This window comes from Eleutherodactylus coqui, chromosome 2 (assembly GCF_035609145.1).
Source record: "Eleutherodactylus coqui strain aEleCoq1 chromosome 2, aEleCoq1.hap1, whole genome shotgun sequence".
Classification (NCBI taxonomy): Eukaryota; Metazoa; Chordata; class Amphibia; order Anura; family Eleutherodactylidae; genus Eleutherodactylus; species Eleutherodactylus coqui.
Genome location: NC_089838.1, coordinates 276,723,697 through 276,740,384, shown reverse-complemented (window position 1 = coordinate 276,740,384; position 16,688 = coordinate 276,723,697). Strand labels below are relative to the sequence as shown.

The 16,688-nt window shown below is 46.2% G+C and overlaps 1 protein-coding gene across 2 annotated transcripts in view; it reads right to left on the bottom strand.

The window, feature by feature from the left end:
• The window catches only part of NFU1 (NFU1 iron-sulfur cluster scaffold), a 30,484-nt gene extending 14,193 nt beyond the window's left edge, over nt 1-16,291 (bottom strand). The window contains exons 1-5 of one of the 2 annotated variants that reach the window (XM_066593051.1): nt 16,220-16,291; nt 8,586-8,692; nt 6,510-6,645; nt 808-874; nt 615-729 (exon numbers count right to left, since the gene is read on the bottom strand). In XM_066593051.1, the coding sequence (XP_066449148.1) occupies nt 615-729; nt 808-874; nt 6,510-6,645; nt 8,586-8,692; nt 16,220-16,257 (463 nt within the window). In that variant the 5' untranslated portion in view covers nt 16,258-16,291. Of the gene's footprint in view, nt 1-614; nt 730-807; nt 875-6,509; nt 6,646-8,585; nt 8,693-12,486; nt 12,583-16,219 lie in introns of those variants that run through there. The other variant, XM_066593050.1, reaches the window with a different exon arrangement.
• Nucleotides 16,292-16,688: the final 397 nt, after the last annotated feature.

The following is a 16,688-nucleotide window of genomic DNA, read 5'->3' as shown; positions in this document are numbered from 1 at the left end:
ATGGTGTATAGTATAGTAATCAGCTCCATTGCATTATGGGAGTTAAAGCTATGGTTCCAAGCCTGGAGGGAAAGGAATATTACTGGACAAAGTCCTTCTCTGCAGATCCGTGGATTCACGGGCCCCTCTTTGGTCTTCCAAGATGGACAAAACTATCCTCTCATGCATGCTATGCATCGGCAGTCTAAAACACTTCACAATGCGGTTTTCCCCGGAAAGGTCAGAGGTCGCAGAGCAAGCTTTACTCTGCATCGCTACTCATCTCTTTGGGAGTACGTATGCACAGCAAGAGTCATGCATGTGCCGATTTCGCTGGGGTAAAATGCAGGAAGAGTGGACCGGGTGAGTATGAGGAAGCTTCTTGGAAGCCCCGTCATCTAAACTATAACTTCATTTATGGCGTTTATGGTTGGTGACAGATTCCGTTAAAAGGGAGCCTCGCCAACGTGATGTCACCCCAAATACTAGTGCTGTATTGTATATGGGCACCACAGTGATTACTGGATGATTCCCGCAAATATAGACTTCCGGTAAAACTTGTTCCATAATTCACAGAAGTTTGACTTCAAAGCAAAGTATTGAAGAATAAATCTGGAATATAAATCCATTCCTACCAGTCTCACTGCGAGGAGCGTCATCTGTTACTATAGGTAGGCCTGACGAGAAGAAGTCCATGATGGTGGCGTAGATATCTGGCTTCATCAAGTTCCAGTCTAGTTCTTCACTTTCCTATTAATGAGACCAATGCAATTTATCACTTCAGGTAAATCATATGCCCCCACCCCCCCGACTTATCACCAATATTACCTTTGTAACCGTAATGAAATCAGGCCCAAGGAAAATGCTTTTAACCCCTTCAACTCTAAAGAGATGTCTGCAATAAAGCACATTATATCACAGATACACTTTACTAGATCCCCCCCCAAAAATACATGCATCCACTTAAATAGCTTCAAAGTGCTGTAAATTCTCAATCCTGTTTATCATTAGCTGAAAGAACATACGAAGCGCCTTCAAATGCACAGGGTGGGGGGATACTGCCGGATGAAGGAATAAGGTCCTATGCAAGAATGTAGAAGAGGAATAAAGTTAGATTAGGGAATGTAGTAGGCCTTCCTACGGAGGAGGAGAAGTGGTTTTAGCGCATGCTTAAAACTATGGATATTGGTGATTAACAGTATTGTCTGGGGTAGCACATAGAGATCTGCAGTGGCTCAGGAAGAGTATTGTAGCCCGATGTGGGAGGTTATGGTGGAGGTTAGTCTAAGATCATTGGTAAATCCAATAGAGCGGGTAGGGTGGTAGAAAATGACGAGGAGATATAGGGCAGTGCAGCACTGTGGAGAGCTTCATGGACAAGAGTAATGAGTTTACACAGTACCTATAGTAGATGGGGAACCAGTGTAACGAGGCATGAGTGTAGCAGTTGGACATAAATATGAACCAGAGTTTAGTGAGGGGAAGACGGATCAGTAGCGAGTTACAATAGTGAGAACGAATCAGGACAACAGGAGGATCTGGAGAGGTTTTTCAGGTGCAGGTGACATGAGAGAGCAAGTGATTGGATATAGGGAGTGAAGGAAAGATCATATATGACCCTAAGTCTTTGGCCGGGTTCACACGGGGCGGATTCCCGGCGGAAATCTCGCGGTTTGGCCGCAGCGAAAAACTGCAAGATTTCCGCCGGGAGAAGCGCTGCTTCAAAACCCGCGGCACTTGCTCTTTCGCTGCGGCCGGCGCTCCCATAGAGGAGAGCGCGGCCGCAGCAGAAGTAGTAAAAAAAATGAACATGCTGCGGCCGGCTAATCCACGCCACAGTGCCAGCTTCTGCCGGTTTTGCCGCGGCAGATTTGCCGTCCCATGTGGAAGAGATTTCTGAGAAAGCTCGTCCACATGGCTGGCTAATCCCGGGATTAGCGGCCGCAGGCGGATTTGCCGTGGTGAAATTCCGGACGGAATTTCCGTGGCAAATCCGCCCCGTGTGAACCCAACCTTCATGTCCAAGGCCATATCGGTAAGACGCTGCGGTTCTCCCCACAATGTTTTAGCGATGTTTGTAAACACCGGCTCTGTCGGCAGAGACCGCGTATGGCTGTGAGTGCTCTGCACATGCCTGCGTATCACACAAAGGCAAAAAAGTTGTCAGCAGCACAATATAAGTACCATATGGTTTGAACAGGTATCCTGCACGCCCACTGGGTTTGGGATCCAAGCCCAGCCGCTCTTTAGTACAAATGTTGATGAAGTAGTGAAAACAGCAGATCAAGGTGCAAAGCAATGACGTTTCTTCATTTCTCTTAAATATTCTAACAGCAGCATAGAATTCTTGGATGTAACAATTATTAAAACCAGTACTGGCTTCTCCACTGATCTCTATGTCAAACCAACTGACCGGAATAATCTTCTTGAGTACACAAGTTTCCATCCTAAAACCACAATTGACTCGCTTCCGTGGAGTCAATTTCTACGGGTTAGGCGAGTCACCAATGATGCATATGTGGAGACACGCCTAACAGAGATGCGTAAAAAATTTCTTGATCGTGGATATCCCACAAAGCTAGTGACTGAGAAAATGGAACGAGCAAGTGTACTCACGCAGGATGAACTATTAATCTCTAAGGGTAGAACTAATAAAAATGAACGCATTCCTTTTGTTTCTACTTTTACCACCATAAGTAGACAGGTATCTTCCATTCTACGTAAACATTGGCCATTATTGCAGCTAGCTTCGCAGGCGAATACATTCCGTGAACGGCCAATCATGTCGTATAAACGCTGCACTAGTCTGCGCGACAAATTGGTACGGTCAACTTATGAAAAAACTATCTCTCGGACATCTAGAACCTTTTTATCGGTCGGGACAGGCAGTTATCCATGTTTGGGTTGTTCCAGTTGCTCAAACATGATCAAGGGTAGTCAATTTTTTCATTCACAGTGCGGGAAAAGTTTTCATATCAAGGGACGTCACACATGTTCATCGACATATGTCATCTACTTACTCACCTGCCCGTGTGGCCTACAATATGTCGGCCAAACAACACAGGAGGTGAGGAGTAGAATTTCGAGCCACAAGAGCGCGATACGCACCAAAAAATTAGATCAGCCAGTACCACGCCATTTTTATGACAGTGGACACTCGGTATGCCAATTAAAATTCCGCATCATTGACTCTGTACCCGAAACATCTAAGGGTGGTAATAGAACATGAATGTTATTAAAGAAAGAATTATATTGGATTTTCACACTTGATACAATGACCCCAAAGGGTCTAAATCACGAATACGATACCCATATGTTCTGTAGTTATTCTGCTTTCTCTGCATTGGTTATGCCATTTATATGGATTTTAATTCACTCCCTTATTTGTATTTTTATGTCTTCACAGTGCATTTATGATGTCGTTATGGCACTAAAGAAATCTATACTGCATCGGAGTGTTATGCGAGCAAATAGCCAATTTTTGTGTATTATTTATATGCGATTACTGGTGGCAGTCTTGTATGGAGGTTATAGCATCATGTGAATATTGATGAATGCATGATGAGCCACTTTGACATCTATGTGTATTATGAGCATCATTACTGGCCTATTAACATGATTATATATGCATGATATGCTATATCTGATTTTTTACCTGATTATCTCATGCCAATTCATGATGCCCTCCAAATATCTATTCTTTTTTCTGGATATTGATATTTAAAAGTTAAAGAATATGCAATGGTATTTTTCACACGGAGGCCACACCCCTTGGGGAGGAGCCCACACGTGCGGCTATGACACTGCAACTATACAATATATTCTGATGCATAGATATGCGGTACTCTTTTCTGTGCGTTAAAAGTTAAAGAATATGCTATGGTATTTTTCACGTGGAGGCCACACCCCTTGGGGAGGAGCCTACACATGCGGCTATGACATTGCAATTATATAATATATTCTGATGTACAGATATGCGGTATTCCTTTTTGTGCGTTATGCACGCAGCAATTCCTCATATACTTGTCTTTGTGTCCACTATAGATGTTGATTTATCTATGTAGGATCACATAGTGAGACTTGGCTGCGCGTCTATGACGCGCCCGATGATGTGGCTCATCTCGGACACGTGACCACGTCTCACTGGCGCGGCTTGATTGCGTCATGGTGATTACTAAGAAACACTGACATTTATGTCTAGTAGTAGCTCTATGGAGCAGGGCGTGAACAGGATATGTGCCCAATGATGCTGCACGCTTCAGTCATGTGACCACGCTATACAGACGTGATGTGATGATGTCACGGTGGACGGGAGGAGACCCATACAGATTCCAGCCAGTAGGAGCCTTGCATAACATGTCTCCATGGCGACATAGCCACAAGAGGAAGTGAAAGGTTGCTACAACGCTCCACCATAGCTACAAACTCCGCAGCATGTGTGTGCCATAATGACATCAATGAATGCAGGTGAATTTTATCATGTGATCTACTGTGATTGGTTAATGTGATACTAGACACACTATATATTTGTATGTTGTTCACTTGTTGTCCATACTTGACAAAGACTCTTGTAGTCGAAACATCGTGTTTTTCTGTCTGGGAGGAAAGAAATAAAGAAACTTCATTGCTTTGCACCTTGATCTGCTGTTTCCACTACTTCATCAACATGCGTATCACACAAAGACACACACAGTTTGTTTTTTTTCAATTGCCCGCTCTGTTTTACAGCAGCGATGTGTATGAGATTGCTGCCCATAAGCAATGTATTGCATAAGGACAGGATTCCATACACTGCCTATACACATGCATAGGGCATGGTACACAGAAAAATAGAGCACGATGCGACCTATTTTTCTTGTGTTTCAACATACGGCGTCTATACACATGTGCATGGATCAATGAAAGTCCATTGGCTCCATTCACCGCATATTACGCGGCCTTGCAACGCATGCATAACACGTGGTGAAAAACCCCCCATGGATAGGAGCCCTAAGACAGCAGGCGCGCTGTGTAGGAGTTATAGAAGTACCGGCAGAAACACAAGAAGTTCGGTGTTTGAAAGACTTAAAGGGGTTGTCCCGCGGCAGCAAGTGGGTCTATACACTTCTGTATGGCCATATTAATGCACTTTGTAATGTACATTGTGCATTAATTATGAGCCATACAGAAGTTATCAAAAGTTTTATACTTACCTGCTCCGTTGCTGGCGTCCTCGTCTCCATGGTGCCGACTAATTTTCGGCCTCCGATGGCCAAATTAGCCGCGCTTGCGCAGTCCGGGTCTTCTCCTGTCTTCAATGGAGCCGCTCGTGCAGAATGCCGCCTCCGTGTAGCTCCGCCCCGTCACATGCCGATTCCAGCCAATCAGGAGGCTGGAATCGGCAATGGACCGCACAGAAGAGCTGCGGTCCACGGAGGAAGAGGATCCCGGCGGCCATCTTCACCGGTAAGTATAGAAGTCACCGGAGCGCGGGGATTAAGGTAAGCGCTGAGCGGTTTTTTTTTTACGTCCCTGCATCGGGGTTGTCTCGCGCCGAACGGGGAAGGGGGGGGGGGGGGAGGGGTTGAAAAAAAAAAAAACCCCGTTTCGGCGCGGGACAACCCCTTTAATATTAGGTAAAAAAAGGACAAGGCATTAGGGACAACAGACAGACCATGTCTGGGCATGATGTCACAGGAAGAAGTATATAGTTGGGTGTCATCAGACTATAGATGTACTGAAAGCCAAGTATACTGATAGTATGTCTAACAGGAGGCTGTGTAGATGGAAAAAAGGAGGGGGCCTATGACCGAGGAATCACAACAGCAAAAGGAAGAAGAAGCAGGTGTGACAAATGGTGCACATGGGTTCAGAGAGGTAGGAGGAACACCAGGAGAGCGCAGCGTCCTGAAGGCCAACACAGTGGAGTATCCTGAGTATCCTGAGGAGGAACCCATTCATCATACATTCAACTAAACATGACAGTAAGCCCCCTATCCTTCCTCTAGTGGGGGCTGCAGGCATGTTAAGTGTTCGGTCTATATCTATGTAGCGAATTTGGAGCTCTGCATCAGAAAAATGGACTTCCTACCGCTACAAAAACATAGTAAGATATCCGCACAGCACAATGGACCTAAAAACAACTTGCTCATAACGAATGGTGACTTCCTTTAAAGAAACACTACAAGAAAACCGGATGCACAGTTAAGTCTAGGGAGGACGGGGCATGACACGGGGATTCCCACTTAGATGTAGCCTCGTCTTTAGGTCCTGTGCAACTGCAGAAGAAAGCAGTAAACTAAGAAAAGCATATCCCCACCTAATCCACCAGCTCAAATGTCAATATCTAATAGATTGGTCCCAGAGGCCCACTAACCTATAAGGAGAATGGGGCGCCCCAGTAATCCACAGTGGGCTTTTGTAATGAGCTTAGTGGGGATGGGAAACATTTGTCTGTTTCCTTAACCTTCACTGACTTGAGAGATGCACACATGTGCGCCACCACATGCAGAATGGAGATCACGAGCTGCGCTCTCCCTGGTGTCCAATACCTGGCTAAAGGGGAGCAGAACGCAGCAGCACGGTTCGGGAAATCCATGGTCCGGGCTTCCAAAACTGCTCTTCCTGGGATGAACTTGATGCTGTTGGGATTTGGGGTTTCCTGTGTCTGGATGAACATACATCGTGCTACAGGAAGAAAAAGAGCAGCTGTAAACATGAGATTGCATCTATACAAACAGCGGCACGCAGTACTGCTGGACGGGCGCATTTGAGGATATTGCAGCTGTAGTAGTCAGAGTTCAGAGGGATCTGCGATATTTTTTAACCCTGCTAATTATACCGGACAACAAAAATACACTGAAATTTTTTCCTTTCGCAAAATAGTTAAACTACCCTAATTTTGCGTCGAGACACACGGATATAACATTATTGGATTTTATTAGCTCTGGTTTATAAGATATACTAATTTCAAATCAAAATAGTAAAAATACCCTTTGAAGTTCTTTCTTTTCTCAAAATAACTAATTTTGGGTTGAGGAGAATGAATGTGACATTATATATTGTGTTTAGTGGGTCTGACTCTGATTTTATACATACATCAACTCCAAATAAAAGGGCTTAATCACGTGAACGGATTCTCTTTGCTAGTCGCTTGTACTTCTCTTCTGGGGCGTTTCTTGTCACTGTCCAACCGCAGTCCGCCAGCAGAGAAGCTTCCATTTTCCCTGATTCCTTTGTTCCATCCTCGATATATCCTGATGGACTCGCTCTTCATGTTCGTCACTCACGGCACCGCAGTTGTCAGGGAAGAAGTCCAGGTGAGAATGTAGAGATGGATTCTGAGTGACGTGTTGTAACCTAATCGATGGTACTTTACTAGATGTTTATTCACAATCTCAACGTAGTTGTCAAGTCTTCGGTTTCCCAGGAAGCCATGCACAACATCTTTACCTCCCATGCTTCCTCGTGATCCTGAAGGACTTGCTCAAAGTTTTTATCTTAAAGATAATGAAGAATCTGCGGGCCAAGGAAGATGCCTTCTTTACCTTTAGCATCACTGAGCTGTGGAGATTGTCTTCTAAGGTGCTGAAAAGCTTCTCTACTAGAGATGAGCGAACGTACTCGGTAAAGCACTACTCGTCCGAGTAATGTGCTTTATCTGAGTACCTCCCCGCTCGTCCTGAAAGATTCGGGGAGCGCCGCTGCTGACAGGTGAGTTGCGGCGGGGAGCAGGGGATAGCGGGCGGGAGAGAGATCTCCCCTCCGTTCCTCCCCGCTCTCCCCTGCAGCTCCCCGCTCCGCGGCGCTCCCTGAATCTTTCAGGACGAGCGGGGAGATACTCGGATAAAGCACATTACTCGGACGAGTAGTGCTTTACCGAGTACGTTCGCTTACCTCTATTCTCTACCTGGTTCATCCCGCTTACAAACTTCTTCATGAGTCCGAGTTTTAAGTGTAGATAATTGGAGAACACTTAATTGCATTTTTGTATTGTAATATATGCATATCAATTTCAGCCTTACGGTATCTGGTTTACATTTTTGTTATTTTAGTATTTTACTATATATACACTTTTGTTTAGTTAATGATTTCACTCCTCTAACCTTGTGGATCTGAATAAAGGGACATATATTTAACTTAAACGGGCTACATCTCAGAGCCGAGAGCTAACTGAAAGTTTTCAATGTCATTTTCGTTTCTTCCATGATGAAATGATTAAGAAATACCCATTTTAAAGTCGGAAAGATTGTATCTGTTGACCAGTGTTATTATGACAAACCTCCTGCTGTTAGCAGTGTGTTCATGTATTTATACATCAGGGGGACATGTGGTAGACGACGCTATTCTATATAAAAGGCAAACAGTTAAAAATGTATATTGCGCACTTCTTTACATTTCGAGCTTATTAGTGATGTATGCCACTGTATATAGTGGGCTATGTTGCAGCCTGCCATCAGCGGTATACGTCAGGAGGACATTTACCGCTAATGCAGGCCTTCTAATGTAACTGGACAGAGCCTTATAGAGTCCCGAGTCCCAGCATCTGATATTGAGCAGAAGCAATCATGTGGTTCAGGTCTAATTATCTGAGAACGCATAAAACATATCAGACATGTATAAAATACCTGGATTCTGAAGAACTTTGAGGGACCGCTGAGGATTCCTTGCAGCAAATGGATAAAGTGTCTGAGCAGCTGTGGAATAAAATGACGTCTTCGTATGACGATAAAACCTGAAATATTAGAAGAAAAACAAGTTTTAAAGCATGCAACTTTCAGAGTATAGAAACAAAACAGGAGATAGAGATATAAAGGACAATGGGTTATAATGCAGTCATTTAAAGGGCCAGCCATTCTAAATGAGCAGCTGATAATATGCACTGCAATGTAAGTACACACTCCACGCACATCCACAGCAGGAACGTTTATGCATCATTCCATATCGTCGGGTGATCGCATCTTTAGGCTGGGTTCCCACGGGACAGAAATCCTGTGGCTTGCCCACACAACGAAAAGCCACAAGATTTCCGCAGGAAAGCTACAGCTTCAAAACCGTGGTATTTCTCCGTGGGTTTTGGAGCAGTTCGGCCGCCAGCTTTCCGTTGCGTCTTTCTCTCCCCATAGAGAGCAGTGAGGCCGCAACAGAAATTAAAGAAGAATTGACATGCCGCGGCTGTCAATTCCGCGCCGCATCGTCGGTTCTGCCCAATTTGCCACGACGGATTGGCTGCCCCGTCGTTCACATGGCTAGCTAATCCCTCGATTAGGAGCCGCAGGCAGGTTTTCTGCACAGAAATTCTGCGCGAAATTTCTGCGGCAAGTCCGTCCCTTGAAAGGGTTGTCTGGGGTAGTAACAGTATGTAAGGCTGAAAAAAGACATATGTCCATCCAGTTCAGCCTATCCACCCCCCCCCCCCCTTCCCCAATGTTGATGCAGAGGAAGCAAAAAAAAAAAAAACCCCAGTGAGGCAGAAGCCGATTCTCTCCAATTAAAGGAAAAAATTCCTTCCCGACTGCAATCTGAAAATTCAGGGATCACCGACCATCTAATGTAATTAGTGATTACAACATATAGTATTGTATCGGTCAAGAAAGGCATCCACGTCCCTCTTGTACTCTTATTGAATTTGCCATCACTACGTCCTAGGGCAGAGTGTTCCACAGTCTCACTGCTCTTACAGTAAAGAACCCCCTCTGTGTCGGTGTAGAAACCTTCTTTCCTCTAGATGTAGAGGACGCCCCCTTGTTAGTCACAGTCCTGGGTATAAAGAGATCATGGGAGAGATCCTTGTATTGTCCCCCAATATATTTCTACCCAGTTAATATGTCGTCTCTCAGATGTCTTTTTTCTCAACTGAATAATCCCAATTTTGATAACCTCTGTGGGTATTGTAGTCCGCCCATTCCATTTATTACTTTAGTTGCCTGCCTTTGTACCCGCTCAAACTCGGATATGTCCTTCTTGTGTCCAAAACTGTCCACAATATTCCATGTGTGATCTGACCAGTAACTTGTAAGGAGGAAGAACAATGTTCCCATCATCTGCCCCTAGACCTCTTTTAATGAACCCCATGATCCTATTTGCCTTGGCAGCAGCTGCCTGACACTGGTTGTTCCAGTTAGGCTTACAGATAACTAAAATGCCCAAGTCCTTTTCCATGTCAGTGTTTCCCAGTGGTTTCCCATTTAGTGTGTAATGGTGATATGTATTTCCTCTGCCCATGTGCAGAACCTTACATTTATCAGTGTTAAACCTCATTTCCCACTTTTCTGCCCCCAACCTATCCAGATCCTCACGCAACCACATTCTGTCCTCTCTTGTGTTAAAAGATTTTTTTTTTTAATTTGGCAAGAACATGTGACTGCTGCAGCCAATCATTGGCCCCAGTGATGTATAGTAAGAGTCTGTTAAAGACAGCGATTGGCTGCAGCGGTCACTTATCTACATGACATCCAGCGTGGAGCACCAGAACCACGGGGAATTTAACAACTAATAGTTCTCTTATTATTTCAACCATTCCCTACGTTCGGACAATTAAAGAAAATATCAGACAACCCCTTTGGGGCTTATTCACACGTCCGTATATGGGCCGGGTTTTCACGCCAGGCCGATATACATTGTCCCTCTCTGCAGGGGGAGAAGGCGGGCCGGGAGCAGTGCACTGAGCTCCCGCCCCCCCTCACCACTGTTTGCAATAGGAGGGGCAGGGGCGGAGCTAAGTTCCACCCCCTCCCATTGCAAATACTGGTGAGGTTCGGAGAGGTGGCGGGATCATAGTGCACTGCTCCCGGCCCGCCTCCTTTCCCTGCAGAGAGGGACAATGTATATCGGCCTGGCGTGAAAACCCGGCCGATATATGAACGACTGAATAAGCCCTTAAACTGCAATATAAATAGCCACACTTTTGTGCATCCATCTCCCTGAAGTCCTGAAGAGGAGAGCAGAGGATCCCCATCCTCCTAATATGTAGCACCCAGACGTGGAGTCCTCACATATCACACATTTATGGCAGTTACTGTTCATAAGCCATAAATGTCTCCAACAGGAACACCCCTCAAAGTGTAGCTAAACTTTCAGAAAACTTCTGAAATGTCACAGCTTAATGTCAGATGTTTTCTTCATTGGGGTCTTGGTGTCGGTACTGGTGCAATAAAGAGACCAACTGGTTAACGCCTCAAAGCTTTGGATTGGCTGCCGTCCCAGTCCGGTAGTAGTGAGGGCACAGAGGTTCCGGAGCTTCCCTGCGATGTGGCCGGGTTGGCGTGAGTGTCCCGTAGCTGGAGGAGATGTCTGAGTAGCAGCAGGACTGCCGGAACCGCTGCTACTATTTGGACTCTGAGGACTTTGAGCAGCTGCAGTGTGAGTGGCGTAGGCCCTGTCCGGCAACCAGCAGCAGTAGCGCTCGGCAACGCAATCCACTTGCTGAACCTTCCCGCTCCTAAGCTGCAGCAGCCATCCGGCCAGGAAATACCATAAAAGCATCCTCTACAGCCGGAATGCTGGGCTACATTGTACTGCTCCATGATGGAAGTTGTATGCGTTTGTGTTGGGCGCAGAAGGCACACCGGTGTTGGCACGGCAGAGCTGGAGGATCTGCCCAACAAGGGGCATGGGCCTGCTTCCAAAAACTGGTCCTCATGGCAGGGTGCAGCGGGCTGCAGATTGACGAAGACACTCCTCAATGTGTTGGGCAGCCAGCCAATCACCAGTTGTGGGCATGAAAGAGCAGCCAACCCATGTCTCCAGCCGTTCTGCTGGTGGAGACCTATTGCACCAGAACCCTTGGTGCCAATAATCCCACCAATTGCTACAATGAAAAAAAACAGAAATGTACAGCTGAGCGTTGTGAATCTACAGCTGTGACCAGTGAGCAATGTACGGACTTAGGCCCCCCCTGCACAATAGTACATTTGGGGCCCTGGCACCAGACAGCACATGCCCCATTACAGGCTAGTGATGCTGTGCACACAGACGTTTATTCAAAAAGCTCATGTCCTATTCCTGTTCATATGACAGACGAGACAAAAGACATGCAAGTAGATGGCAGCGTGCAGCTGTGTGATGCAACTTGCACCCAGGGGTGGTGGGGGGCACAGCAGGTTGGGGGGCACAGGGCAACTGAAAAAAAAATGACATACAAAAGAGAAGAGTGCAGGCACAGCCGGAGCGCCCCCTTCTGCTATGTAGGGCGAACGATTTCTCAGCCCCATCTGTATATAGCAGCACAGAACAGCCTGATAAAACCTACTGCAAAAGTTATTAGAATCACCTATTTTGAACATTAAAAAGTGCCCATGCGGGTAATACAGCAGATTATCCCCAGCGATGGTCCTCTGTGTAACCAGGGAGATGTGCCATGCAGGAGCCAGGGAGAGCTGAGTGCCAACCTTGTGGTGTCACGGGGGCATATTGTCAAAGGGCAACTAGGAAGCCGCTCCTCACAGGGCCCAGAACAACTCGGTCTTACAAAACTATCGCGACATATCGGCTCTTCAACAACATGTCCGTTACTACAACATCACCTACCGCCCTCCTAGATGTGCTGCGCAGCACAACCACCTGCCTATGGGCGCCGCCATCTTTGTTGTGGCTCAGGCAGGCCCCCGGAAGGATGCAGCATAGAGCTGCCCTGCACGCTGCCTGCGTACAGTCACGTGACACAGCGCGCTAGTACCAACATGGCGTGAGCTGGTGTGCAACGTCACCCCTCGCACTGCCGGCTGGCATGCTGGGGGTTGTTGTGCGAACACTTTATGTATGAGGACACTAATGAACGTCAGTCCCACTAATAAACTATGAGAATAGGATCGGACATGGCGGAGCTGCAGCTTGTCTGACTTTATAATGCACTGCAGTACGTCATGGTGGGGGAAAATGCCATTTGCCATGGATTGTGGGAGGAAAAGTTGAGGATTTGCCCCATTCCTTGCACTATGGCCGGCTTCACAGGGAATAGAGCAGAACTCATTGATTTCATTGGGTTTGTTCACATTCCGGTATTTTGCGCGCATTTCGGTCACGGAGAAGAACGTTCTATTTTTGTGTGTGTTTTTCTTTCTTCCTCGAAGGGTCCTAGACGTCAATGGGCGCAATACACAAGATGACTCGTGAAACACTGCGGAACTGCGCAGGAAAAACCCCATACAGAACTCATTAGCCGCGTCCATCAGTGCATCTTTGTATTGCGCAAATGAACACGCCTTGCGGGCGGGAGAAGTGCAGTAACATACACCGATGCACGCGCAAAAAAGCAGCTTCGTTCTGCAAAAAATATGTCCTCATTGCGAACACAAATACGCTCCCGTGAATGCGGCCCGGCCGCGTGTTTACACCGCAGATGTGTGACATACTGATGCAGATTTCAGTCTATCAAATGATAAAATCTGCAACAAATCAGCGCAGTGTGAGAGCGCCCTAAAACTACGTGCGGACGGCGGACAGACCGCGGCAGGAGCCCGCAGCCGAGCCGTGGATTTCACGGACCTGCACATGGATTTAGACCTCCTCATTGGGCAAAATCCCCGTATCTCCAGGGTTAGGAGGATGTCCACTGGGAAATGTTCTGCATGAATTCCGTCTAAGGCCGCTGTCACACGCTGTGACACAATCGCACCATTTTCTTGCGACTGCTACAAATCGCATGTATGTGATGCCCATGCTTTCAATGGGTTCCTTTACATTGCGGGAAAAGAACATCGTGCCTCGCTCCATCCAGCCGAGATTTACAATGTTTTGTAGCCCATGTATGAAGCCTTCCTGTGTGTTACATCGCTTCACATGAAAACGCGGATTTCGTGTGGTGCAACTTTGACAATACTTCACCTAAGAGGCGCTATCCGCTCCTCCGCAGCTCCGGCACACTTGCTTGTAGTCTTCAGCAAACGCTACCTGGGCAGAGGTTCAAAACCTCCACCTCCAGGAAGCACTGGCTCCGATTGGTTCTCGAGTGCTGTGGCTCAGCCAATCACAGCCATTCAATGCGATGGCTGTGATTGGTTCATCGAACGCTGCAGTGATTGGTTCTTGAGCGCCACGATTTAGCCAATCGGAGCCAACGTTTGTTGGAGGTGGGGTTTTTGAACCCCTCACCAGGAAGCGCTAAGGGAAAACTAAGTGTGCAAGAGCAGCGGAGCGGACAGCGCCTATTAGTTAAAGTGTTGGGTTTTTTTCAATGCAGCTAGGGCTTATATTCGCTGTAGGGCTTACATTTGAAGCCCCCCCCCCCCCCTAAAAATCCCAGAAAAAGAGCACTACAAAGTCTCGAAATTGCGACCTCACACAGAACACGTGATAGCGCTGTGTTTTTCTCACGGTGATATCGCTTTTGCCCGTGTGAAAGAGGCCTAAGAAAAAAACAAAACCGCTTTCCGCTGTCCCATTTGGGCAAATCAAAGAAAAAGTGAATCGTACTCGCTTGTAGGTACGATTTTTTTTTTCCTGTTGAAACAACATACGATTTTCACGTGCGCAAAACAACACTAGCGCAATGTGTTTTTCTTGCAAATACATTGCACTCACATACAATCATGCAATACGAGAGTGCACGCAAACGCAGTTATGAAACCCGCGCTTTTCAATGGTTTCCTTCACATTTGAGATGTTTTCACTCATGCGATGTTGTGAGAGAAAAAAAATTATGACGTGTCCTATGGCTTTGCGATTTTTATTTTTTTTTTATTGCCCAAGTTTACCTATGGCATCTTCGTTTTATCGCATCGCCAAGCACAAACGTGCGATTTTCATGCAATGTGATGCGTTTTTAAAATAAAAAACTCCTATGGTCTTTCTCGCGAGAAAATAACGGCAAAAACGCACAAGAAAATTGCAAGCAGCAACGAGGTTTTTGCGAGAAAATGTAGGACGTGCCGCCAATCCAGAAGAATATCGCTCATGTGTACAACCCCGCTCAAAACAATGGGGGTTACATTCAGGTGAGATTTGTTCGTCTCGTAATGCACAAATCTCACACGATTTTCTCGGCCGTGTGAAAGCGACCTAAGAAGAGATGAGCGAGTATACTCGCTAAGGCACATTACTCGAGCGAGTAGTGCCTTAGCCGAGTATCTCCCCGCTGGTCTCTAAAGATTCGGGGGCTGGCGCGGGTGACAGGTGAGTTGCAGCGGGGAGAGAGAGATCTCCCCTCCGTTCCTCCCCGATCCCCGCCGGCCCCCGAATCTTTAGAGACAAGCGGGGAGATACTCGGCTAAGGCACTACTCGCTCGAGTAATGTGCCTTAGTGAGTATACTCGCTCATCGCTTCTTAGGTCGCTTTCACACGGCCGAGAAAATTGTGTGAGATTTGTGCATTGTGAGATGAACAAATCTCACCTGAATGTAACCCCCACTGTTTTGATCGCGCAATGCACAGAAAATAGAATCCATTGTTTTCAATAAGTTCATTTTCGCTTTTGCGCATACATTTTGCGCTCACAAAAAAACAAAAAAAAACGTAGCATGCTCTATTTTTGCGCGCATTTGCACACCAAAGACCCCACAAGAGTTTATGGGGGCAAATACGCATCCTGGACCTGCGCAATACGCTGCAACACATCGGGAACTAATTAGGCTAAATAGCCTTTTAATTTGGGGCATGTCCGTGTCCTGCCCCTGTGCGAACGGTCCTGGTCAGTGCGAAAAATACAGTAAAATGCGCAGATATGTGGGCGTTTTTGCACGTACGCTCGTGGGTATCCGCCCTTATTGTGGTGTTCAAGAAGCAAAATGGTAAAAAAATGTATTTTGGCTTTTTTGTTTTAAGAAATAGCGTTTGCCATGCAAAATAAAAAGTGTGTTCAATTTATTCTGTGGATTGTTACAAATGTGGCAATACCAAACATGCATTCTTTACATTTTTTTTTTGCAAATAAAGTGCACAAAAATGTATTTTTTTTTTACTGTTTTTATTTCTCACCTTTTTTTTTCCTGCAGCGAGTCTGCAATCATATGATTGCTCAGATAATACACTGCAGTAAGTTATGGTAGGCCAATTCTCTGGTGTCTGTTTGCCATGGTAACCCATTTGTCCTCCTTAATTGAAAGGCAAAGGGCTGATGACATCACAAAGATAACACTCTCCCTCTATTAGCCGCTTACATGCTGCTATCATCTTTGTTCGCATCTTGTAAAACGTTAACGTCAGGGATCGGAGTAATCTGTAGCCCCACCACTGCAGCAGAACCCCAGCTGTCAGTTACAGCCTGCATCATCTACATACCATACATGTATAGCATTTTGCACAGTCTGCCCTTACTTGACATACCTGTACGTCCCGCGGCAGGAAGAGGTTAAGCTGTCCATGCACCTGAGAATGAAGTTGCCCAAAATACGGTAGCTAAAAGTGTTTGAAAATAAAAAAAAAACCTGCAATCATCATTTGCAGAGACTAACCTGCCAGGAGCACGATGCGTGGTGTTGGAATATGGCAGCCGTGGTCTTGGTTGTATTTCTTGTTATACAGGTTGAGTTCAGCATTCCCTTTATAAAGCGCGTCTCTTGCCGGACAGTTTAGTCTTGCATGTTGCTGTTGATTGTTGGGATGCGTTGCAGCCAATCAAAGATCTATGTGCCTGGCCGGTTTTGTTAACACTTGCGCTCAGGAGAACAGAAATGAGGGCTACAGCCTGACGTGTTAGAGAGCTGTCTAAGGGACCGTTCACCCAGGACAGATGGTTCCACAAGAGTGTTGCAGAACATTCAGTCCTTAACTCCACACTGCTAATGAATGAGCC